Source organism: Myodes glareolus, chromosome 18 (assembly GCF_982192425.1).
Source record: "Myodes glareolus chromosome 18, mMyoGla1.1, whole genome shotgun sequence".
Classification (NCBI taxonomy): Eukaryota; Metazoa; Chordata; class Mammalia; order Rodentia; family Cricetidae; genus Myodes; species Myodes glareolus.
Window position 1 is genome coordinate 72,201,354 of NC_142043.1, and position 19,900 is coordinate 72,221,253.

Consider the following 19,900-nt stretch of genomic DNA (forward strand, 5'->3'; position numbering starts at 1 on the left):
AGGATGAGACAAAAAAAAAATTTAATGCTGGCGGGCTTGGTGATTCAGGCCTTGCTCTCAACAGGCCGAGCCTGGAAATCTTGGTGAGTCTGAGGCCAGCCTGGCCTACATAGTGAGTTCCAGGTCAGAGACCTACACAGTGAGACCCTGGCTTATTGCTATTCACGACAAGCAAGACTTCCCAATGTGGGATAAACGGGGTAAGAGAGAAAAGCCCATGCCCAAATTTTAGTTTCATTACATAGCCCCATGCCAGTACTCCTTCACAAGTGCCTTCAAGGGAGATAATGCCTCTGTTTAACAGATGAGCCAGTTGAAATTTTAGAAAGTCAAGTTTTCCTAAGTCTATTGCTAATTAGGTCTGTCTCCCTCGCTCTGACTGCACCTCCAGGAATTCAAGAAGAGATTCAGTGTCTCTACCAAGGGCAGCTATGAAGATACTGAAAGACAGATTCTGCTCTGATCTTTGCTCCCCCATTTTCCTTAAAAATGTGCATGGTCTAAAAGTCGAGTCTGAAAGAGACTATATGGAGCAACATTGCCCTCTTTTGTTTGTTTATGCAACAGTTAAAGCTGAAGGTAGGAGAACCCAGAGCAGACAAGTCAGTCACACTTCACAGGTGAACCTAACTCTGCTCCATGTGCAAACCAAAGTGGAAGTGTAAATGTCTATTATATAAAAACAGAATGTAATCTCAGCCAGTTAGGAGCAGCCGACAGATATATGTAGCTATAGACTTTTCACTGGAATAGACCAAGTATGATAACGGTAGTCACCAAATATTTTCTTTTACTTGATCCCCCTTCCCTCTCTTTCTTCCTTCCTCCTTGCCTTCTTTCTTTTGTCCCTGCCTCTCTGTTTCCTTTCTTCCTGTCCTACCTCCCCTCTCTCTCCACACGTTTCTTCCTTTCACAGGGTCTTCAGATCTGTTTGTAGCAGAGGGAGATCTTGAACTCCTGACCCTTTTGTGTCCAGCTCCAGTGTGCTGGGGTTACAAGCGTGTGCCACCATGTCCAATATCTAAGCAAATGTTTCTTTGTTTTACTTCATTGTTCATCCTGTAAAAATGTTACCTTTGTTTCCCACTGTGGCTCACTTATTCATTTCCACCTGATCCAGGAACAACTGTTTACTCAGATAAACTCTTTAAAAAAATTGTGTTTCAGTTTTTCCCCCTTTGGACTGAGAATTGAATCCTGGGCCTTGTGCATGCTAAGCGTATGCTCAGAGCTGAGCTATACTCATGACCTTGTTTTTAAATCCGTTATATTGTTATTTAATCTGTGGAGACTACTTATGAAGCACAGGACCTCCAGCTGTGAATGTGGCACTCCCCGTAAGAGTGGAAACAAGAAGACTTTAGTCCTAGCAAGCACAGCCACCTCTAGTTGGTTATTTGGGATACCAAATTCACTTCATGTCATTCTGCCTTTATTTTGTCATGTGGAGGAGTTTGAAGTGGATGATTTCTTGGGTCTATCGTGGGCTTTCCTGACAATCATTTCTCACACAAATTTAAAAGAAATGCAAGAAACAAAGATAACCTCATGTCAATATCTCAAACAAGTTTAAAAAAATGCAAGAATTAAAGAGAACCACATTTTCAAGGTCCTAATTATTAATGCTGAATCCAATATCTGATCATATGGAAACCATTGTGGTTGATGGAATGAATAAGATTTACATAGAAATCTTTCTATGCATGTTTCCTGACAGATTATCATATACAAAATTTATAAACACACTGATTTTAATAAAAAAAAGTCACACTTCTCTTGTTTGGCAAGATGGCTCACCAGGAGGTGGCCCTTGCTGTCTGATGGCCTAAGTTTCATCCCTGAGACCCAGGTAGTGGAGGAGCACTGACTTCTTCCACCTGTCCTCCACACGTATGATGTGGCATGCATTCCCCATTACCAGTTGATGATGATGCATCTATCAATCACAACCTTTTATATTTTTTCAAGGAACTAATCCCTTTCCCAATAAAACATTTTGCTTATTTTAATCAGGCAGAATAAGTTTTCACGTGAATAAGAACAAGGTTCAGGACTCAGATTCTTGATTGATTCTGCTGCTTCCTAGATGATAGCTGTGGGGTGTGCTTAACCCCTCTGTGCCCCTGAAAACATAAGGTGTGTAACAGGGTCAGACACACAGTGCTTTGACCAGTGCCTGGCATGCAGTAGGAGAGTGTTAATTGTTATCACCCTGTCTTTTCCCAGCATATAATTTTTCATTGTTTGATATATTTTTTGGTATTGGAAATTGAACTCAGGTTCATATATATCTATATCTATATCTATATCTATATCTATATCTATATCCATATCCATATCCATATCCATATCTATATCTATATCTATATCTATATCTATATCTATATCTATCTCCCTGGCCTTGACAAGTTTTGTTTTCCAAGACAAAGTCTCACCATGTAACCTAATCTGGCCTCTAACTCTAAATTGTTCTGCTTCTGCCTCCTGAGTGCTGAGATTGCATACAGGTGTGTGTTTCTGGATTGCTCCTTTTCCAGGAAATGAGTGGTAACCGAATTGGTGTAAAACTTCATTTTCCTTTCATATATTAACTTTAATATTTTCTTGATTAGAAATTAGGCAGTAGTCTTATTTTACAGAGCAGAGTAGAGAGGGGATTAAAATTGAACATGTCCACAGTCACATGGCTTGTAAATAAACCTGACTAACTCCAAGCTCTTCCGTTTTACAGGCTATTTTATGCCAGACTGTGGAAAATAAAAGGACAGGCAAAGCTCATCTTTATTTCTAGACAACTTTGCCATATTGGGGCTGAACTAAACATGGATAAAATGTAAGGCATGGCACACTTAACCGTGTGAAGTAGTGGGGGTGTTGAATTACAAAAAGTAATTGTGATTCCATAACCATGTACCAGCACAGCGAGGCAAATTCTAAAATACTAACCTCCAGACATGCTACCTCATGAAAACGGGTACACACTAGTAAAATTTCACATATAATCTTTATGTTATGCACAAATCCCCAAGAACAGAGTTCTTACACACACACACACACACACACACACACACACACACACACACACACCCCGCTGATGATTTTTCAAAAGGCAAATCTGTTGTAGATAATATATCTTTAAACCTTCCTTGACTTTCTAGAATGTGACCCTGAGTTGCAAAACCATTTATTATTAGAGCAATGTAATAAACTTACCTTCATGTCTAAACTCTGGCCCTGTTTTTAGACCCCGAATTTATGCTGGTGTCTTGTGTTCTGGATTCCCTGGGTTTGAAATGACAGAGGGAAAGATTAACAAAAGATCCAAATATTTGACTGTATTGGTTGCTGGAATGAGTACCTGAGATCAGAGCCAGGTGCCCCAGGATGAAGACAAGGGGTGGGTGCCATCCTTTTCAGCAGAGAGAAGACGCCTAAATTTGTGGAATTGCGGCACAGAGGCAGAAATGGGGGCTTTACTGGAGAGTTCTGTAAGGGGCATAAACAGGTCGAATACTTGTCTTGTTGTGGTGGCCAGTTAACCTTAGCTGGTGATTGCACTGAAAATATTCTTTTAAAATCTAACTGGAGAGAGAAAAATGAAGGATACTGACACCTTCTCTCACTAGAGAAGAAACTAGAACCTACTTTCCCTGCTACTTAGAGGGGGGGATGAGGTGCTGGGGAATCTGTGTCCCACTCCCATAATTAGCCCTTTCTGTGCAAGTGTCCAGAGAGACATTCCCCAGGGTGAGGGAGAGAGAATCCTGGAGAGACTATCCCTTCAGGGTACCGGTCTCTAGCAGGCTCTGGAGGCTAGACACCTCATAATTTCCTCTTCCTGTTATTTCTAGTCATTTGCTGACTGACCTGCTGACCCTCAGCAAATCTCTGTTAGGTCTTAAAGCAGCCCTAATCTATTGGGGACACTGCAGATGTAAGTCACAAATGAATAGCATTTTAATATGTAGCCCAAGCTGCCAAGTGCCACGATTACTGGCATTGTTCCTCTCCTCAATATCCTTAGCTGAACACGCTTTTTTTCACCTGCTACCACTGTGGTTGCTGTTAACCCCTCCATCCCTTTGGCTCCTCTTTATTCCAGAAAATATTATGTTTGGCCCACTCTTTACTCTTACTGTAAATCTTAGAAAATAACTATCTCCCCCAAATCAAACTTGTCCCCCTCCCCTTCCATTTCCCTCTTCGGTGATCTGGAAATTTGCTGCAGTTTCTTCAAGTCTCCACATCTCCACCCAGCCCAGATTGCCATCAGCCATTATAATTACATCTTGTCTTTGGGGCTGGCCAAACGGCTGATTATTCCAGGACTGACATGGTGGAAGGAGAGAGCCGACTCCTGCAGCTTGTCCTCTGATTTCCACATGTGGACCATAGCATACACACACCCACACTTCACTACCACTGCACACACAAAGCAAATGTAATAAAAAGTTTAAAAAGAATAGCTACCTCTTTGTAAACTCTAAGCAATAGTTTCACTTTTTGATATTCTCTTGGTTAAATTACTACCGTATTTAAATTAAACTCTAATTTGATCCATTACCTATGCTTGTTAATTGGTAGTGACTGGAGAGAAAATGAGAGGTTTCACTTCATCCTCACAACTGACTGTGAAGGGCAGGGGCAAAAGTCATCTGGTAATGTGCGTGCGTGCGTGTGTGTGTGTGTGTGTGTGTGTGTGTGTGTACATGTCCATATGTAGTGTAGTTGTTTTTTTCAAGATTGGACCATTCCCTTGTGGAGGATACAGGGAAATTTACAAGGCTCATAAAAATTTACGAGCATCAAAGAGTCACATCTGGAGGCTTGGTGAGGATGGGAGACTCCTTGGTGATGGAGCTGTCCCAAAGGTGTATAGGAAACTTCTGTGAGTCCTTAACCCATGCTCAGGTGAGTTTTTTTGTGGTGCCAGAGTCACCCATAGCCCTGTAAATAACCCCAGCAAGGGGCATTGCTTCAGTAAACTTCACTTGGGTGGAATAATTTCTTTGGACTGTTGTTATTCTTTCTATCTGAGGTGAATAAAATAGAACACCTAAGAAAAACCATGGAACAAATTGTTGCCCAAATGAGGATGGAAGAAAACCAAACATGAGTTTTGGAGGAACAGTTGCGTGGTTTCTACCATGGTAAAACAGGCAACTGAAGCTGATCCATCCAAGGGTGGAGCATCCTTGAGGGGAATGCAAAGGTTGTTAGTTTATTTTATATAGTATAATATGTCATGGTTTTTGATAACTGGAATATACCACATATGCAAGGATGTCCTTAAATAGTTAATGGGCTAGAGAATATGTTACTGTCTTAGTTACTTTTATATTGCTGTGACAAAACACCATTACCAAAGGCAAAATTAAAAAAAAAAGAATAGTTAATTGGTTGCTCACAGTCTCAGAGGGTTAGAATCCATGACCATCATGGCAGGGATCATGGCAGCAGGCAGACTGGCGTGGCGTTAGAACAGTAGTTGAGAGCTTATATCCTGATCTACAAGAAGGAGGCAGAGAGAGAGGGAGAGAGGGATGGATGGAGGGGGAGAGAGAGAGAGAGAGAGGGAGAGGAAGGGAGAGATGGAGGGAGGGACAGAGGAAGAGAAGGACAGAGGGAGAGTGAAAAAGAGAGAGGGGGAGGGAGGGATAGATGGAGGGAGGGAGAAAGAGAGAGAGAGAGAGAGAGAGAGAGAGAGAGAGAAAGGGAGGGATAGAGGGAGGGGGAGGGGGAGAGAGGGAGAGAGGGATGGAGGAAGAGAGGGACAGAGGGAGGGTGAGAAAGAGAGGGGGGAGAGGGAGGGATGAAGGGAGGGAGGGGAAGAGGGAGAGAGGGAAAGAAACTGGAAAATGGCATGGGTTTTTGGAACTTTGAAGCCCACCCTCAGTGTCACACCAACAAGGCTATATATACTTCCTAACCCTTCCCAAGTCGTTTTACTGACCAGAGACCAAACATTCGCATATCTGAGCTTATGGGGCCATCTTTATTTAAACCACCAAGGTTACCATCCCTGAAAGTAACAAATATGGGTCAGGACTGTAGTCAGGCTATGACGTGACTACTTAGAGTCTACTATGACTGTTAAGACTAGCAACTGAGGTTGATCTATCTGTCTAGAAAGAACCCACCCACGTGAGGAAGGAATTATAATGTGAAAACAGGGATGATAAGATAAGCATATTGTCCAGGTGTGCTAACACGTGGGCCAGCTCCCTCAGAACTTGTGGAAAAGTTAGACAGTAATAAGAGAGGAGGCATAGAAAAGTGACCAGAAACATATCTGAGGGTCAACCATTAATACAGAGGTGGCAAAAATCTATGATTCAGAATGCAGACAGGGCCTTGGTAATGACTCAGAAGAGGAAGCTTTCTTTTCTGTCATCTATCAAACTTTCAACTTGCAGTTAAGAATCCTGGATATGGTGGACTCCAGTGATAAAGGGCATGGAGGTTTCATTCTGTTTGTACTTTGCCCTTTTTACGGGGGTGGGCGATGGGATCTGGTACTCGATCATGGGCCCAGCATTTTAAGATGCTGCAGCTTTAAGAGAGACTAGATTTTCTTTTTCTAAGGCTCAGGAACATTGCAGAGATAGAATCTATGAGCCAGAGAATGGGAAGGAATGCTGTGAAATTCTCTTTTTCTGGACTGCACTTGTGAAATCACAGCAGTGGGGCTGACTTGAACAAGACCTGCAGCAGACTGGGCCTATTAACATTCCATGATGAAAGGAGGGGAGGTTCCTGAAACCCCACCCCACCCTGAGGAGTTATAGGCAGCTAATGGTTGATAGAGGAGGGAGGCCATAGTCCATAGCGCTGTAGTGCTGGTAAGTTGCCCTGGTTCAAGTAATAGATCCTTACCTATGTTCATGCAAGTGAGTCTAATTAAACATGATAAAGCATGCGCATCTGAAAAAGACATGAGGACTAGAGAGATAGCCCAGCAGTTAAGAGCACTGGTAGCTCTTCCAGAGAACCTGGGTTCTATTCCCAGTACCCAAATGGTGGCTAACAACTGTCTGTATCTCCAGCCCCAGGGGATCTGACACCTTCTTCTGACCTCTGCAAGCATGTGGCAAGCAGGTGACACACAGATGTAAAAATAGACAAAACACTTATATACATTAAATAAGTAAATAAATAAAAAGATGAGAAAAAGTATTTGGTAAGAGGGACATAAGAGAGGACAATGGAGGGGAATGAATTCAAAGTACATTATATGTGTTTATAAGAAACTGAAAGACAAAAAATAGAGACCGGATTTGGTAATATTAGAGTGATCTGGTCCCACTTCCCTGAAGCCCCAGGCCCCTTCTGTCTATCATTCCTGCTTCAGCAAGGGCAACCCCTGCTTTATGAGCCCCGGATACAGTTATAACCCCCGTCCTTGTTTTCTCTGCCTTCCTGACTTCAGGCATATAACAACCTCAAAAAATTTGAGTTTTTATCAAAGCCATACATTGTCTTAGATCACCCACCCTCTCTAGAAACCTATAGGTTAACCTATAGTAAAGAACTCTCTTTAGTTTAGAACAAACCCCTATTGCAGTGACTGATGTTACTAAACTGTCCTTTCTACCTGAAATAAATCTCAGTTCCTATTTATACCAACCTGGAACAGAATGTTTTGCTCATTTAAAACATCTGGGTGATCAGAAAATTAAAACCAAACAGAAGCATTTCTTGTCTTCTGTGGGACCAGGCAGACAAGAAACAGGAAAGAGTGATGAGCAGGAGAGGGCTGTAAGGGCCACGCCCTCTTCGTCAGAGCTTAGAGTTTCAGCGGAGGGAGTATCAGGCGGCAATAAGGCCTGAGCGAACCGTCTCTCTTTCAGCCTTTCACCTGGAGACAGGCTTCCTGGGATGCAGTTCCTCTCATGGTCCCATGGACTCCTGTAGTGTTTGTTCCCTGTTTTGCCTAGTCACTGGCGGAGGAAGAGCCATTGTTAAACGCGTGGTGGAGAGGGCCTTTTCTCTTAGATGACTTATTTGGACCAAACTCACTTTGTTGTGCTGTCTTTAAATGCATTTAAAGTGACTGTTTCCAAAAACTTTTACCTGATTTTTTGAGTCCAACAATTTCCTTTAGACTTCTCCGACTCCTACTTCTTTACGAGGCGCTTGCCCGACGGCAGTATAGTAGACGCGTGCTGCCACCATGTGGCTAAATAGTGCAACGACACATTTTACAGTTCTGGAAGGCTGGCTCTCAGGTCCTGAAGCTCAGCAATATTCTCTTGAACTCAGTGACACTTAGTGCAGTAATCGTCAGAGTTTTATCTGAGTTGTACCCATGGGATTCCTGAATAATCTTATGATTTTCATGTATAAGTTCTCTGGTGCTGATGCTGGTGCTGTCCTGACAGGTCCATAGTATTGATTCAACAGCCACAGACTCCCGTTTGCTCCATGTAAAAGTTGATTATACTGTTGAAGAGATGGTCTATCTCCCTGCAGGGCAATTATTCAAACTGTCTATCCCCCCTGTATGTCATTAGAAAGGCTCAAAAGAGCCTTGGGAAATAATAAGAAGACACGAGGCTCTCTGACACAGTTATCCTGTTCACTGGGTACAACGGGGGCATGGGCAGAGTTAGACTTGGTTCAGTTCTGACTTTGCAAAAACCCTTTCTGCTTTCTTTGCATCTCTAGCTGTTCATTTTTTTTGAGGCAGTCTGTGATCAACGTCTTGTCATGCTTGTTTTCCAGATCTTTCTCCCAAGCTCATGGTTTAAGCAATGAATCCTTTGAACAACTTAAAGTAAAACATGACCTGTGATACAAAGGTGAAGCGTAAATCTAATTACACTTAATTAAAAACTAGGAGACAGATATTGGGGGTAAAAACCTGGAAGACCAAAGAACTGGGAACAGTCACCAGTTGCTTCCTATGCATCTCCTTTCTGCATTTAAAAGGGTGAGATTCTGTCTCTACGCCACATTATCACTTCCTCTCTCTACCTCCCAAGTGCTGTGATTAAAGACATGAACCACCACCATCGGACTTCTGTGGTTAACTAGAGGTTAGCTCCACCCTCGATCTCCAGGCCAGTTTTATTTGTCAGAACACAAACAAAATATCACACAACACAAAAGGAAGAATTTTCATGAGTCTTTCAGAGGGGTATTCCTCACTTGATCAGACAGCAGAGCTGATTGATTAGATCAATCAAATCATGCCTGATTTGTAGACCTACTATGTCAGGAGGTTGCAGTCTAAAACCCACGCTGAGGAGCTACACTGTGTGAGTGTGTGTGTGTGTGTGTGTGTGTGTGTGTGTGTGTGTGTGTGGCACACCCAGGCATTCAGCTGAGACTGCTGTCTCAGAGGAGTTTCCAGATTTGAGGTTGGATGCTTAGGTGTAGCTCACAGACATGAGACACAGAGTAGAAAACACTACATTCTGAAAAAAGGGGAGCTATCTGATGTCTTGTACTCTTAACTCTGGTGGATCTTGATTACCACAAGACAGTGCCTCCCTGGGTCTTAACTTGTGGATGTTTATTGTCTGCTGGAAGTCTGTGTGAATCCAAAAGCAGAAACCTTTCTCCTTGCCTTCTTTTCTGACTAGGGTTAGAATGAATGAATTTAGGACTTTTCTTTTTAAACCTGTTATAACTGATATCTACTATGGAATCATGTGGACAAACTTAAATTTGGCCCAGGACTGATGGAGTTCAAGATCGTTTGGCACTGATGGTGGAGAAGCTGCACTCACCACACTCTCTGAGTTTGTTCGGTAACAGGAAATAGAGGATCCTAGGAGGATAAGCCCAGAACGGTAGATTCCTAGCCTAGCACAAAACATTTGATTCAGACTTCTGTTTGTTTCTCGGAAAACTGACAACCAGAAAGGTGACAGATGGTGTTTGCTTTAGGTCATTGGAAATTTTGTAGCAGTGAAGCTCATAATCTAGAGTTTCAGTCCTTTATCATGTATTTTCAGAGACAGGGTTTCATACAACCTAAGCTGGTCTGGTATTAAAGCAGAATATTGCTTCAGTATTCTAAATGCTGAGATTGCAAGTGTGAGTCTTTGTACCCAGTTCTGAGTCTTCAGGCTTGTATATTATACATGCACTCATGCACCATAGCATACATGTTGAAGACAGAAGACAGCTTGTGGGAGTTGGTTCTACCTTGTGGTTTCTGGGGATTAAAATTAGGTCTTCATGCTTGGTGACAAGCACCCTCACCTGCTGAGACATCTTTTCACTCCCCAGTTTTAACCCTTAACCCAGCGTTCCCCACTCAAAATCAGCTTCTGTTTCCATGTGATGTGTCTATTTTATGTCTGTGTGTATGCAACTGGATACATCAAGAGCAATGAGCACAAACATAATTACAAATGATCACAAATACTTCATGTGTGAGAGTAAAAAAAGTGAACACACTCAACATTTTCATCAGTAGGTGGGGGAATAAATTGAGGTCTTATGGGACACTACTCAGAAATGAATATGAGTGGGCTGCTATACACCATAGCATGGATGAATTCAAAACAATTATATTGGGTTAAATTAGTCAGACCAAAAAGTCTATTCATATAAAACTCTAGAAAAGGCAAACTGATCTGTAAGGACAGAATGCAGATGAAAGATCATTTGGGAATAAGGATTGCAGGGAAGGGTGGAAGGGAGACACTGCAGTGGGGAGTGAGGAAACCTTCGGCTGTGTGTGTGTTGTTTAATGGTTGTGCCAAAGGATTCACGGAGTCTTTATATGTCAACACTTGTCAGACTATATGCTTAAATATATGCAATTTATTATATGTCAATGATGACGCCATAAATGATAAGAAAAGCATTATTGCTAGCAGGTGTGGTGGCTTTGTCTTTAATCCCAGCACTCACGAACTGTGAGTGCAAGACCAACCTTAGTTATACAGCAAGACCCTGTCTCAAAAAAGAAGGTATTGTTGATACGGCAAGATGAGGCCTACTTACTGTTCCTATCACGGATATTGACATAAGTTTTCCTGGGAGTTTCATAGAGCTGTCTCTTGTGATCTTTCCCAATGGAAACCAATGGCAAAATGCCAAAGTCCTCGTTAGCTAGATAGCCCTCTGAAGGACATGAGGTGGAGGTAGTCAGGAGGTGGGTATGGGGCATTTTAAACCTGCAGTTCTGCTGGTCAGCGTCACCCTGGGGGTAAGAATTCTAGTGATCAGAGGAAAAGCCATGGTACAAATCCTTCAGGGAGCTCTTCTGTGATGTCTTTCCTCTTTGTTGACATTCTGATGGCTACAAGATAGAGGTTTTACTTACTGATAAAATAGGAAAGGTCATGTCATCTTCCTGGAAGCTGGCAGAGTAGCCACATATGTGAAATTTTTTCCTTTAGTTCTTGGGATTGAACTCACAGCCTTGGACTTGCTAGGCAAGTATTTTTTCTCAGTCCCATTGTGAATTTTGAGTACCATATTTCCTGAATTCATATTGTTTGATGACAGTTTCAAGGGAACCAGCATTTTCTCTCCAAAAAAGGACAAAAATCATCACCTGTGTTTACTCAGTTTTCACCACAACGTTAAGAGAAGATCAAGTGCATAGAAGATAATGAAGAAGAAGAAGTACTGGCAAAGTGGTTTTTTTTTTTTTTTTAACCTGTGGTCATTCTTTTTTTTCAGTTTTTTTTTTAATTAAAAATTTCCACCTTTTCCCCTCCTCCCATTTCTGCCCCCCTCCCCCTTCCTCTCCAGTCCAAAGAGCAGTCAGGGTTCCCTGCCCTGTGGGAAGTCCAAGGTCCTCCCCCCCTCCATCCAGGTCTAGGAAGGTGAGCATCCAAACAGACTAGGCTCTCACAAAGCCAGTCCGTGCAGTAGAATCAAAACCCAGTGCCATTGTCCTTGGCTTCTCAGTCAGCCCTCATTGTCAGCCACATTCAGAGAGTCCGGTTTGATCACGTGCTCCATCAGTCCCAGTTCAGTTGGCCTTGGTGAGCTCCCATTAGATCAGCCCCACCGTCTCAGTGGGTGGGCACACCCCTCATGGTTCTGACTTCCTTGCTCATGTTCTCCCTCTGGCAAAGTTTAAAGTGTTGGGGATAATAAAAAAAATGTGGATTTTATTTTTTATTTTATATTCCTTTTTAAAATTAAATTTACTCTTTGACAATTTCGTTCCTGTATATAATGCATTTTGGTTTCTCTCTCTCTCCATCCCTTATACACTTTTAATTATTAGTAAATTTTTAATTAATGTGTTATCTTGATCCTCTGGGAGACTTCTTTTTTGAGGCAAGATTTCACTCTGTATCCCAGACTGGCCTGGAACTTGCAGTAGTCCTCTTGCCTTAGTCTCCCAAGCCCTGGGGTTGTGGAATTGCATCACCATAACTTCTCATTAATTTGCTCTGCTTTCTATGAACTCTTGTACTTCATGAATATTCCATTCACTTTCAGTGTCCTGGGTGTTTTTGGGTTGTCTTACTGAAGGGGGCACTTTTCTGCAGCTTTCATTGTGACATCTTTCTCTACCTTCCTTTGGATTTCCCAAGTACCAACCCCTTTGATGCAAAATTATCCTTCCTCCCCCTGCACACACTGTCAGATGGACTTTACTTTCTGTGTTAATCTTTCTGACTTATTATTAAAAAGTATTTGTAGAGATGCCCATGTAGCACGGGCTCTCACAAGCTCCCAGAGAAACTGACATCCTTGCTGTCTCAGCTTCATAGATAAAGAGTTTAAAGTGCCGCTAAGTAGCTGTAAAAATTAAGATTTGAATTCAAGCCAGGTATGGTAGTCCACATCTATAATCTCAACACTTGGGAAGTGGAGTCAGGAGAATCAGGAGTTAAAGGCCAGGTTAGGCTACCTAATGAGTCTGAAACCTGTCATGGTTCTATCAGACTATGTCTCAAAAAACAAACACAAAAATATTTGAATTCAACTGTATTCACATCAATTCTTTCAACTACTGAAGTGTATTAATTTCCATACGCTCTAACGTCTGTAATTCTTTTCAGATCCTCTTTCACTTTTTAGGAGCTTTGTTTTCACTAGCAAGAGATTTTTTTGCTGGATGTGCTTATGTGTGCTAGCCTACTAACTCAGGAAATAGAGGCCTTTCCTACCACGTCTGAATGCCAGATAACTTCCAGGACATTGCGCTGCAGGTGAAAACGTTATAACCTTCGTAGTCTGGTGTGTGTGTGTGTGTGTGTGTGTGTGTGTAGTGAGGAAGTTGAGATTCTGCAACTTGGTTCATAGTTAAATTGTTCTACTTGTAAAATCAACCCTTTGCAACAGGAGTTAGAGTAGAGCAGTGGGTGTTGAGGGCATCAGTAGCTCTTTAAAGGTAAGTCTGTGTTCCAAGTCTCCCCTCTTTTGATCCCCGGAAGAACCTGGAGTTCTGTTCAGGAGTCATCTCCCGCACCTTGTCAAATTTCCGAGGGTCCCATTTTCTGGATACTTCTTTTTAGCGCGGCCTTGACATCGGTGTTCCTCAGGCTGTAGATGACAGGATTGAGGATGGGGGTGATCACAGCATAGAAGAGGGACAGCAGGGGGTCTGTGGCTGGGTCGTAGCTGGCCTTAGGGCGGATATAGATAAAGATGGCAGTACCGTAGAAGAGAGATACCACTACCAGGTGGGAAGAACAGGTGGAGAAGGCCTTGCGGCGACCAGCAGCTGACGGGATGCGGAAGATAGTGACCAGAATCCGCCCATAGGAACTAAGGATGAGGCCAAAGGGGCACAAGATGATCAGGGCGGCAGCCAGGATAATCTGCAGCTCGTTGAGCGAGGTGTCTCCACACACCAACTGCAGGACGGGCTGAATCTCACAGAAGAAGTGAGGGATAGCGTTGGGGCCACAGAAGGGCAAGGAGAAGATGAAGGAGGTGTGGCCCAGCCCCACTAGAGCCCCGCAGGCCCACGCGGCGCCGGCGAGCTGCACACACACTCGCCTGCTGAGCAGCATTTGGTATCGCAGGGGCTCGCAGATAGCAGCATAACGATCATAAGCCATGACAGCTAGCAGGCAGCACTCGGTGGCACCAAAGAAGAGGAAAAAGAACATCTGCAGAGCGCAGCCGGAGCGCGGGATGTGACGCCGACCAGTGAGCAGATGGTGCAGCAGCAAGGGGACGGTGACCGATGTGTAGCAGATCTCCAGGGCCGAGAGGATGCGGAGGAAGAAATACATGGGAGATTGCAGCGCTGCATCCGTGGAGACTAGCGCCACAATGAGGAGATTGCCTGCCACTGTGAGTAGGTAGACAGCCAGGAAGAGGGAGAAGAGGAGGCCTTGAAAGTGGACCAGACGCGAGAAGCCCACCAGTACAAACTCAGTCACCAGGGAGGCGTTGGTGCCCATCTACCACAGCCTATGGCCAGGTAGGAGAGAGAGGGCAAGAAACACTACTGTGAGTGTGCTTCGAAGCAGGCAGAGATGACCTCTTTGCCTGGGGACTCCTTTTTTCTTAAGCTATTAGGGCCTTTGAACGGAGGTGTCCACGCACAAGCCCACGTTACACCCTGGTCATCCTAAGAATGCCCTGGATGTATATTTGTCTTTGATCTCTGCGCTGTCCCCACCCTCAGAAATTCACACTAAATTTAGATTCTTCTGCTCTGGCTCCGGATTGCTCTGCCCTCTCTCTCACTCTTCCTTTGATTTTAGGTTTCAATTATATCTCAGGAAGGCCTAGAACTCACAGTATTCCAAACCGGTCTCCAATTCATCTTGATACTCCTGCCTCAGTTTTGTGAGCACTGGGATTACGGTAAATAGCCACCACATCCAGCCGTTTCGTATCTCCCAATTTCCCATCGCTGCTGGGGTGGACGTTTCCTTCTCAGATGAACACGATTTGATTCACAATCCGAGTGGGACAAATCCTATTCCAAGTCAAGGGGATTTCCTGTCCTGTTAAGTCCTTTATCTTTCCTCCTCCGATACATCTCTTTCTTTTCTCCTCCCAATGCGTCTCTTCTCTGATCCATTCTTCCCCCCTTCCACCAGCTTCTCTTAATTTGCTATCATCTTACCTCACACAGAGTTCACAGTCTCCATTTGATAGAAAAGACTCAAAATAATCATCTCTTTCAGGCAGCTGCAGAAAATAAAGCTATTAACTAGTCAACGGAGTGAAGATCTCTGTCGCAAAAATGCGGTGGGATACGAGGCCTTCTTCAACTGCTCATCTTTGCATCCTGGTGCTCTCAGATTCATTCTTTTATATTATAATACAAACAAAACCCCCAGACTCTGTAGGCAAACCTCATGGATGCATACAATAACATATTAGCATAGAAGTGTACGTTAATAAACTCAGAAGCCAGATTCATCCATGGTCACAAAGGTATCATATTTTATGTACATATACAAACATCATTACAAACAACACTGAAAGAGACTACATATAGTAAAAATATAGACACCTAAAAAGACAAACTTAAGTGGATACATACATTTAAATGCTGTGCAAAAACGTAAATGTTCTTCAGAGCCATGAGCTCACACATTGGTCCTGTTGCAGTTCAGTTCTTGCTTTATTTCACCCTGGATCTCCCAGCATTGTCCTGGACATCATCTGTGTAGTGCATTCCTACTTGAGAAAATAGCCATTGATAAAGGCAGATAGTGCCTGATGGCTTATTTTTTTCCTCCTTTTGCAGCATGGGTCCCTCACTGGGAGAAGTTTCTTTAAGTCTCTGAGGACTTGAGTCTCCTAGTACATTCTGCTTTCCAATTGGGAGCATATCACACAATTAATTCATAATAATGACTAATGTTATTTTGGAGTTTTTTCCTTAGATGGCAAGAAGCAGAGGCTGACCTATGAGAACTTTTCACAGACAACATCAAGGGTTGTGGGTCTCCCTCTTAGCTCTCATGTACTATTTCTGGTCATTCGTTTTTATTTTCTCCTTTCCACCATTGTAGCTGTCACTACATCCACAAAACCAGTAGTTCTATTATTACTGATATAGTTCAATAATGTATTTACATATAGTGCTTACTATATGTGGAGCTCAGAAGTTGATGTTGTTATTTTTGTTTTGTTTTTACTTTATTTTTGTTTGTTTATTGAGATAGAATCTTACTATGTGGCTCTGGATGACCTATATAGACCAGCCTACCCTTAACTCTTCTGAACCAATTCACCACTATCACACCACTGAACAAACTAGAGGGGGCAGAGAACCTCTTTACCAGTGTTTGCCGCCAAAATTTTAAACCTCCTTCTTAAACTATATTTTTGCGGAATGCTAGACTCTCTTTAGCCTTCTTTCTATTTTTTTCTCTTCCTTTATCCCTATTTCTCTCTTTTTCTCAGCCCAGGCTGCCTACAGATTCTTTATGTAGCTGAGAGTGATCTTGAACTCTTTTCTGATCAAAGCCTCTGCCTTCCAAATATTGGGAATTTAAGCATTCACTCTTATGCTGGGCTTTAACAATCTTACTTTCTAATATGACAAATATTGACAGATACTATCCATGAAGATTTTACTCTTAGTGTGCCTTAACTCGTTAAGAGTTGTGTGAGGCTTTCCTGACTGGAAAGCAGAATGTGCTGGAAGGCTCAGGCCCCAGTGACTTAAAGAAAATCCTCCTTATGATGGACACATGTTGTCGAAAATAAGTCAGTCATCAGAAACCTTTTCCTTTATCAATGGCCGTTTTCCCAAGCAGGAAAGCACTACACACGTGATATCGAGTAGGGAGTTTGTACTACTATCTCAAAAGATACAGTTTTGAATGTCATAGTCACAAAAGTTTAAATCTCTAAAATATAATTCTGGGAGTATTTTAAAAATTGCTTTAAAGACATTTATTTAGGTTTTCAAGGGAGTATTCATTCAAGGAACATAAAGCATGGGAGAACAGGCTTCTGTATCTCACCAGATAGGCAAACATGTCCAAATCTTTGAATGCATAGCACTCAGCTCAGGCATGCTCATGAACATAGATATGCCAATTATGAGTGCTATATTAAGGACACTAGTCAATAAGCAAAATTATGAACACACGTCAATATGCGCAGTTGTGCGCATGGGGTTTTATACCCACAGTCACCTGATGAAGTTTATGACTTTCTTGGACGTTAGACTTAAGAAATTTTGATCTTCAGGGTTTTGGCCTTTGAGTTTATGGCATCCAGAGTTTCTGAGTTACAATCAGCCACAACTGTGAAGTAGCACTACATACACGTGCTCACAAAGTATGAGCCTCTCAAACTTTAGCATAAAGCACATGGAAATACAGTGCAGAGCTATCATTGTGCAGTCGTGGGGAAGAGGACCTAATTCTCAGAGGCCAAGGGACATGGAAGGTCCTGCTAAGGACACACTTTCTGGAGGTTAAAATGAACTATTACCTGCCCTGCTGGCGTTTAACATTTCTGTTCAGAAATCACTGTTAAGAGGAAAGGTTTGCTTTTTTATGTGGTTTGATGCTTCTCACCCACAGCCTTCCAATTCTCTTTTTTGTTCTTGTAGAATTATTTGAGGAAATGCTTTTCTAAGCTTACCCATTTTACTTTCTAAATGACACCTTTTGCAATTGTCGTCTGTTTCTGGATTTGGAAATTGTTATTTTGTTGAATATAGTTTATCTGCCCTTAGTGGGTTTTTTTTGTTTTGTTTTTTCTTCTCATTCTTCTATGCTAATAATTCACAAGTTTGGTCTTTTAATGACATCCCAGAATCTTCCATGTTCTGTTTGTATTTTGCTATTGTTTCATGTTTACTATTGTCTGACTGTTCTAATTATTTCTGCTTGTCTCTAAGCCTTGCTATTTTTTCTGCCACTTGACCCATCTTACTGATGTGGCTTTTCACTGAACTTTATATTTGACTTTTTGAGATTTTATTTCCAAAATTCTGATTTGATTTTCCCTAGTATTTGTACCTCTTTGTTGAATTTGTTTCATTTCCTCTATTGTTTTTCTTATTTCATCCATTTATTTGTATTTGTATTCTTACTTTTAATTCATTCAGAACTTTACTTATGCCCTCTTTGATTTAATCAAACATTCTGATAACCATTATTATAAATTTCTTGTCTGTGACTTCATCTAATTCTGCCCCCCCCTTTTTTTGTGGATCCATTAGAGTGGATGAGAATTTTAAGAGCGAATGTACTTCTTGAGTTCCTTTATTTCTGTGTTGGTTTTACACATCTGAGATTAGGTTGCTGGTTGGATTTAAAAAGATAAATCACTTGTATTTTTCAGTTGAAGTGTTTGCATTATTCCAAAGGGACAAGTTTATAGTATAAGTTGGGTACCATTCTTCCCACTGAACTGGATGTGTATTTCACTGGTTAATTTTCAGCCTATGTTCCCTGGTCATTAATTTTACCCTCCAGTACCGCTCTTAAGAGCGGAAAACTATTTGTAGACATTTACATAGATGGAAAAGCCCACTATGAAAATTCAGCAATAGTAAATTAAAAAAAAAATCACCTCTTCAACTCCAGTAACTTTTGGGAACTACAATAATAAGAATAGTATGGTATGTATAAAGGCATTATTAAAGCTAAGAATGAAGGAAAAGGCAGAGAAGAATAGTGTCTTAGTTACTTTTCTGTTTCTGTAAAGAGACACTGTACTGTCTAGTTTTATGACAACTTGACACAAGCTAGAGTAATTTAAGAGGAGGGATCCTCGATTCAGAAAAATGTCTCCCTACAGTGGAGACAAGCCTGTAGAACATTTTTTAAATTGGTGATTGATTTTTGGATGGCTCTGTCCATCGAGGGTGTAGCCATCCCTGGGTTGGTAGTCATTGGATCTCTAAGGAAGCAGGCTGGGCAAGCCGTGGAGAGCAAGTCACTAAGCAGCACTTCTCCATGTCCTCTGCACCAGCTCCTGGCTCCAGGTTCCTGGCCTGTGTGAGCAGAGTTCTGACTGCCTTCAATGATGAACAATGTTGTGGAAGAGTAATAATACCGGCCCCCTCCTTGAATTACATTTGCTTTGATTTGGTGTAAGTCAGATAAATCATTTCCTCCCCGAGTTGCTCTTAGCCATGGTGTTTCTTCACAGCCATGGTAATCCTGACTGAGAGAGACACCATGACCAAAAGAAACAATTTAATTCGGAGCTTGGTTAGGGTTTCTGAGGGTGAGTTCTTCACCATCATGGCAGAGAGTGTGGCGTCAGGCAGGCAGGAATGGCACTGTAACAGTAGCTGACATTTTGCGTCTGATCCACAGGCAGGAGGCAGAGACCTCAAAGCCCGCTTCTAGCAACGCACCTCTTCCAACAAGATCTCACTGTCCTAATCCTTCAGAAACAGTTTCACCAACTAGGAAACAAGCATTTAAACACATAATCCTCTGTGGGTACTTTTCATTCAAACTACTACATTCCACTCCCTGGCCCTCGTAGGTTTGTAGCTGTATGGTATTGCAAAATGCATCCAGTGCAACTTGAAAGACCCCATGGTATTTTACAGTCTCAACCCTGTTTAAAAGTCCAAAGTCTCTTCTGTAACCCAACGCAATCTCTTAAATGTAACCCTCTGTTAAGGCAAAAATCAAATTCCATATTTTCAAAATACAATGATAAAGACTATACATTATTATTCCAAAAAGGAGGAAAGAGAGCATACTGTGGAAGCATTGGATTAAACAAGACCTAAGCCCAGCAGGGGAAACTCCAAGTCCTGTAGCTCTATATCAAATGATGAAGGGCTTAGATGACTCTTTGAATTTCCCACTTCTTCAAGCTTTATTGAAAGCAACACACATCACTCACTCTCTTGGGGTGGTTTCACACCTCGTATGTGACATACCCTGGCAGATATCCCATGGCTCTGGCACCTATAGCACCTTGGGGGTCTCCAATGCAATCAAAACATATCTTCAACAGCTCTGGGCTTCCATGTGGGGATTCTCCTGCCACACTCCTGGCCTTAGCAGCCTCC

General features: G+C 42.2%; 1 protein-coding gene across 1 annotated transcript; it reads right to left on the reverse strand.

Moving 5' to 3' along the window:
- Positions 1-13,400: 13,400 nt before the first annotated feature.
- On the reverse strand, positions 13,401-14,339 carry Or10c1 (olfactory receptor family 10 subfamily C member 1). Its single transcript, XM_048446453.3, has one exon. The coding sequence runs from the start codon at positions 14,337-14,339 to the stop codon at positions 13,401-13,403; it is 939 nt and encodes a 312-aa protein (XP_048302410.3).
- Between the last annotated feature and the right edge of the window lie 5,561 nt (positions 14,340-19,900).

Coding starts and splice junctions, on each gene's coding strand:
- Or10c1 (XM_048446453.3), bottom strand. CDS start 14,339: ATGGGCACCAACGCCTCCCTGGTGACTGAGTTTGTACTGGTGGGCTTC.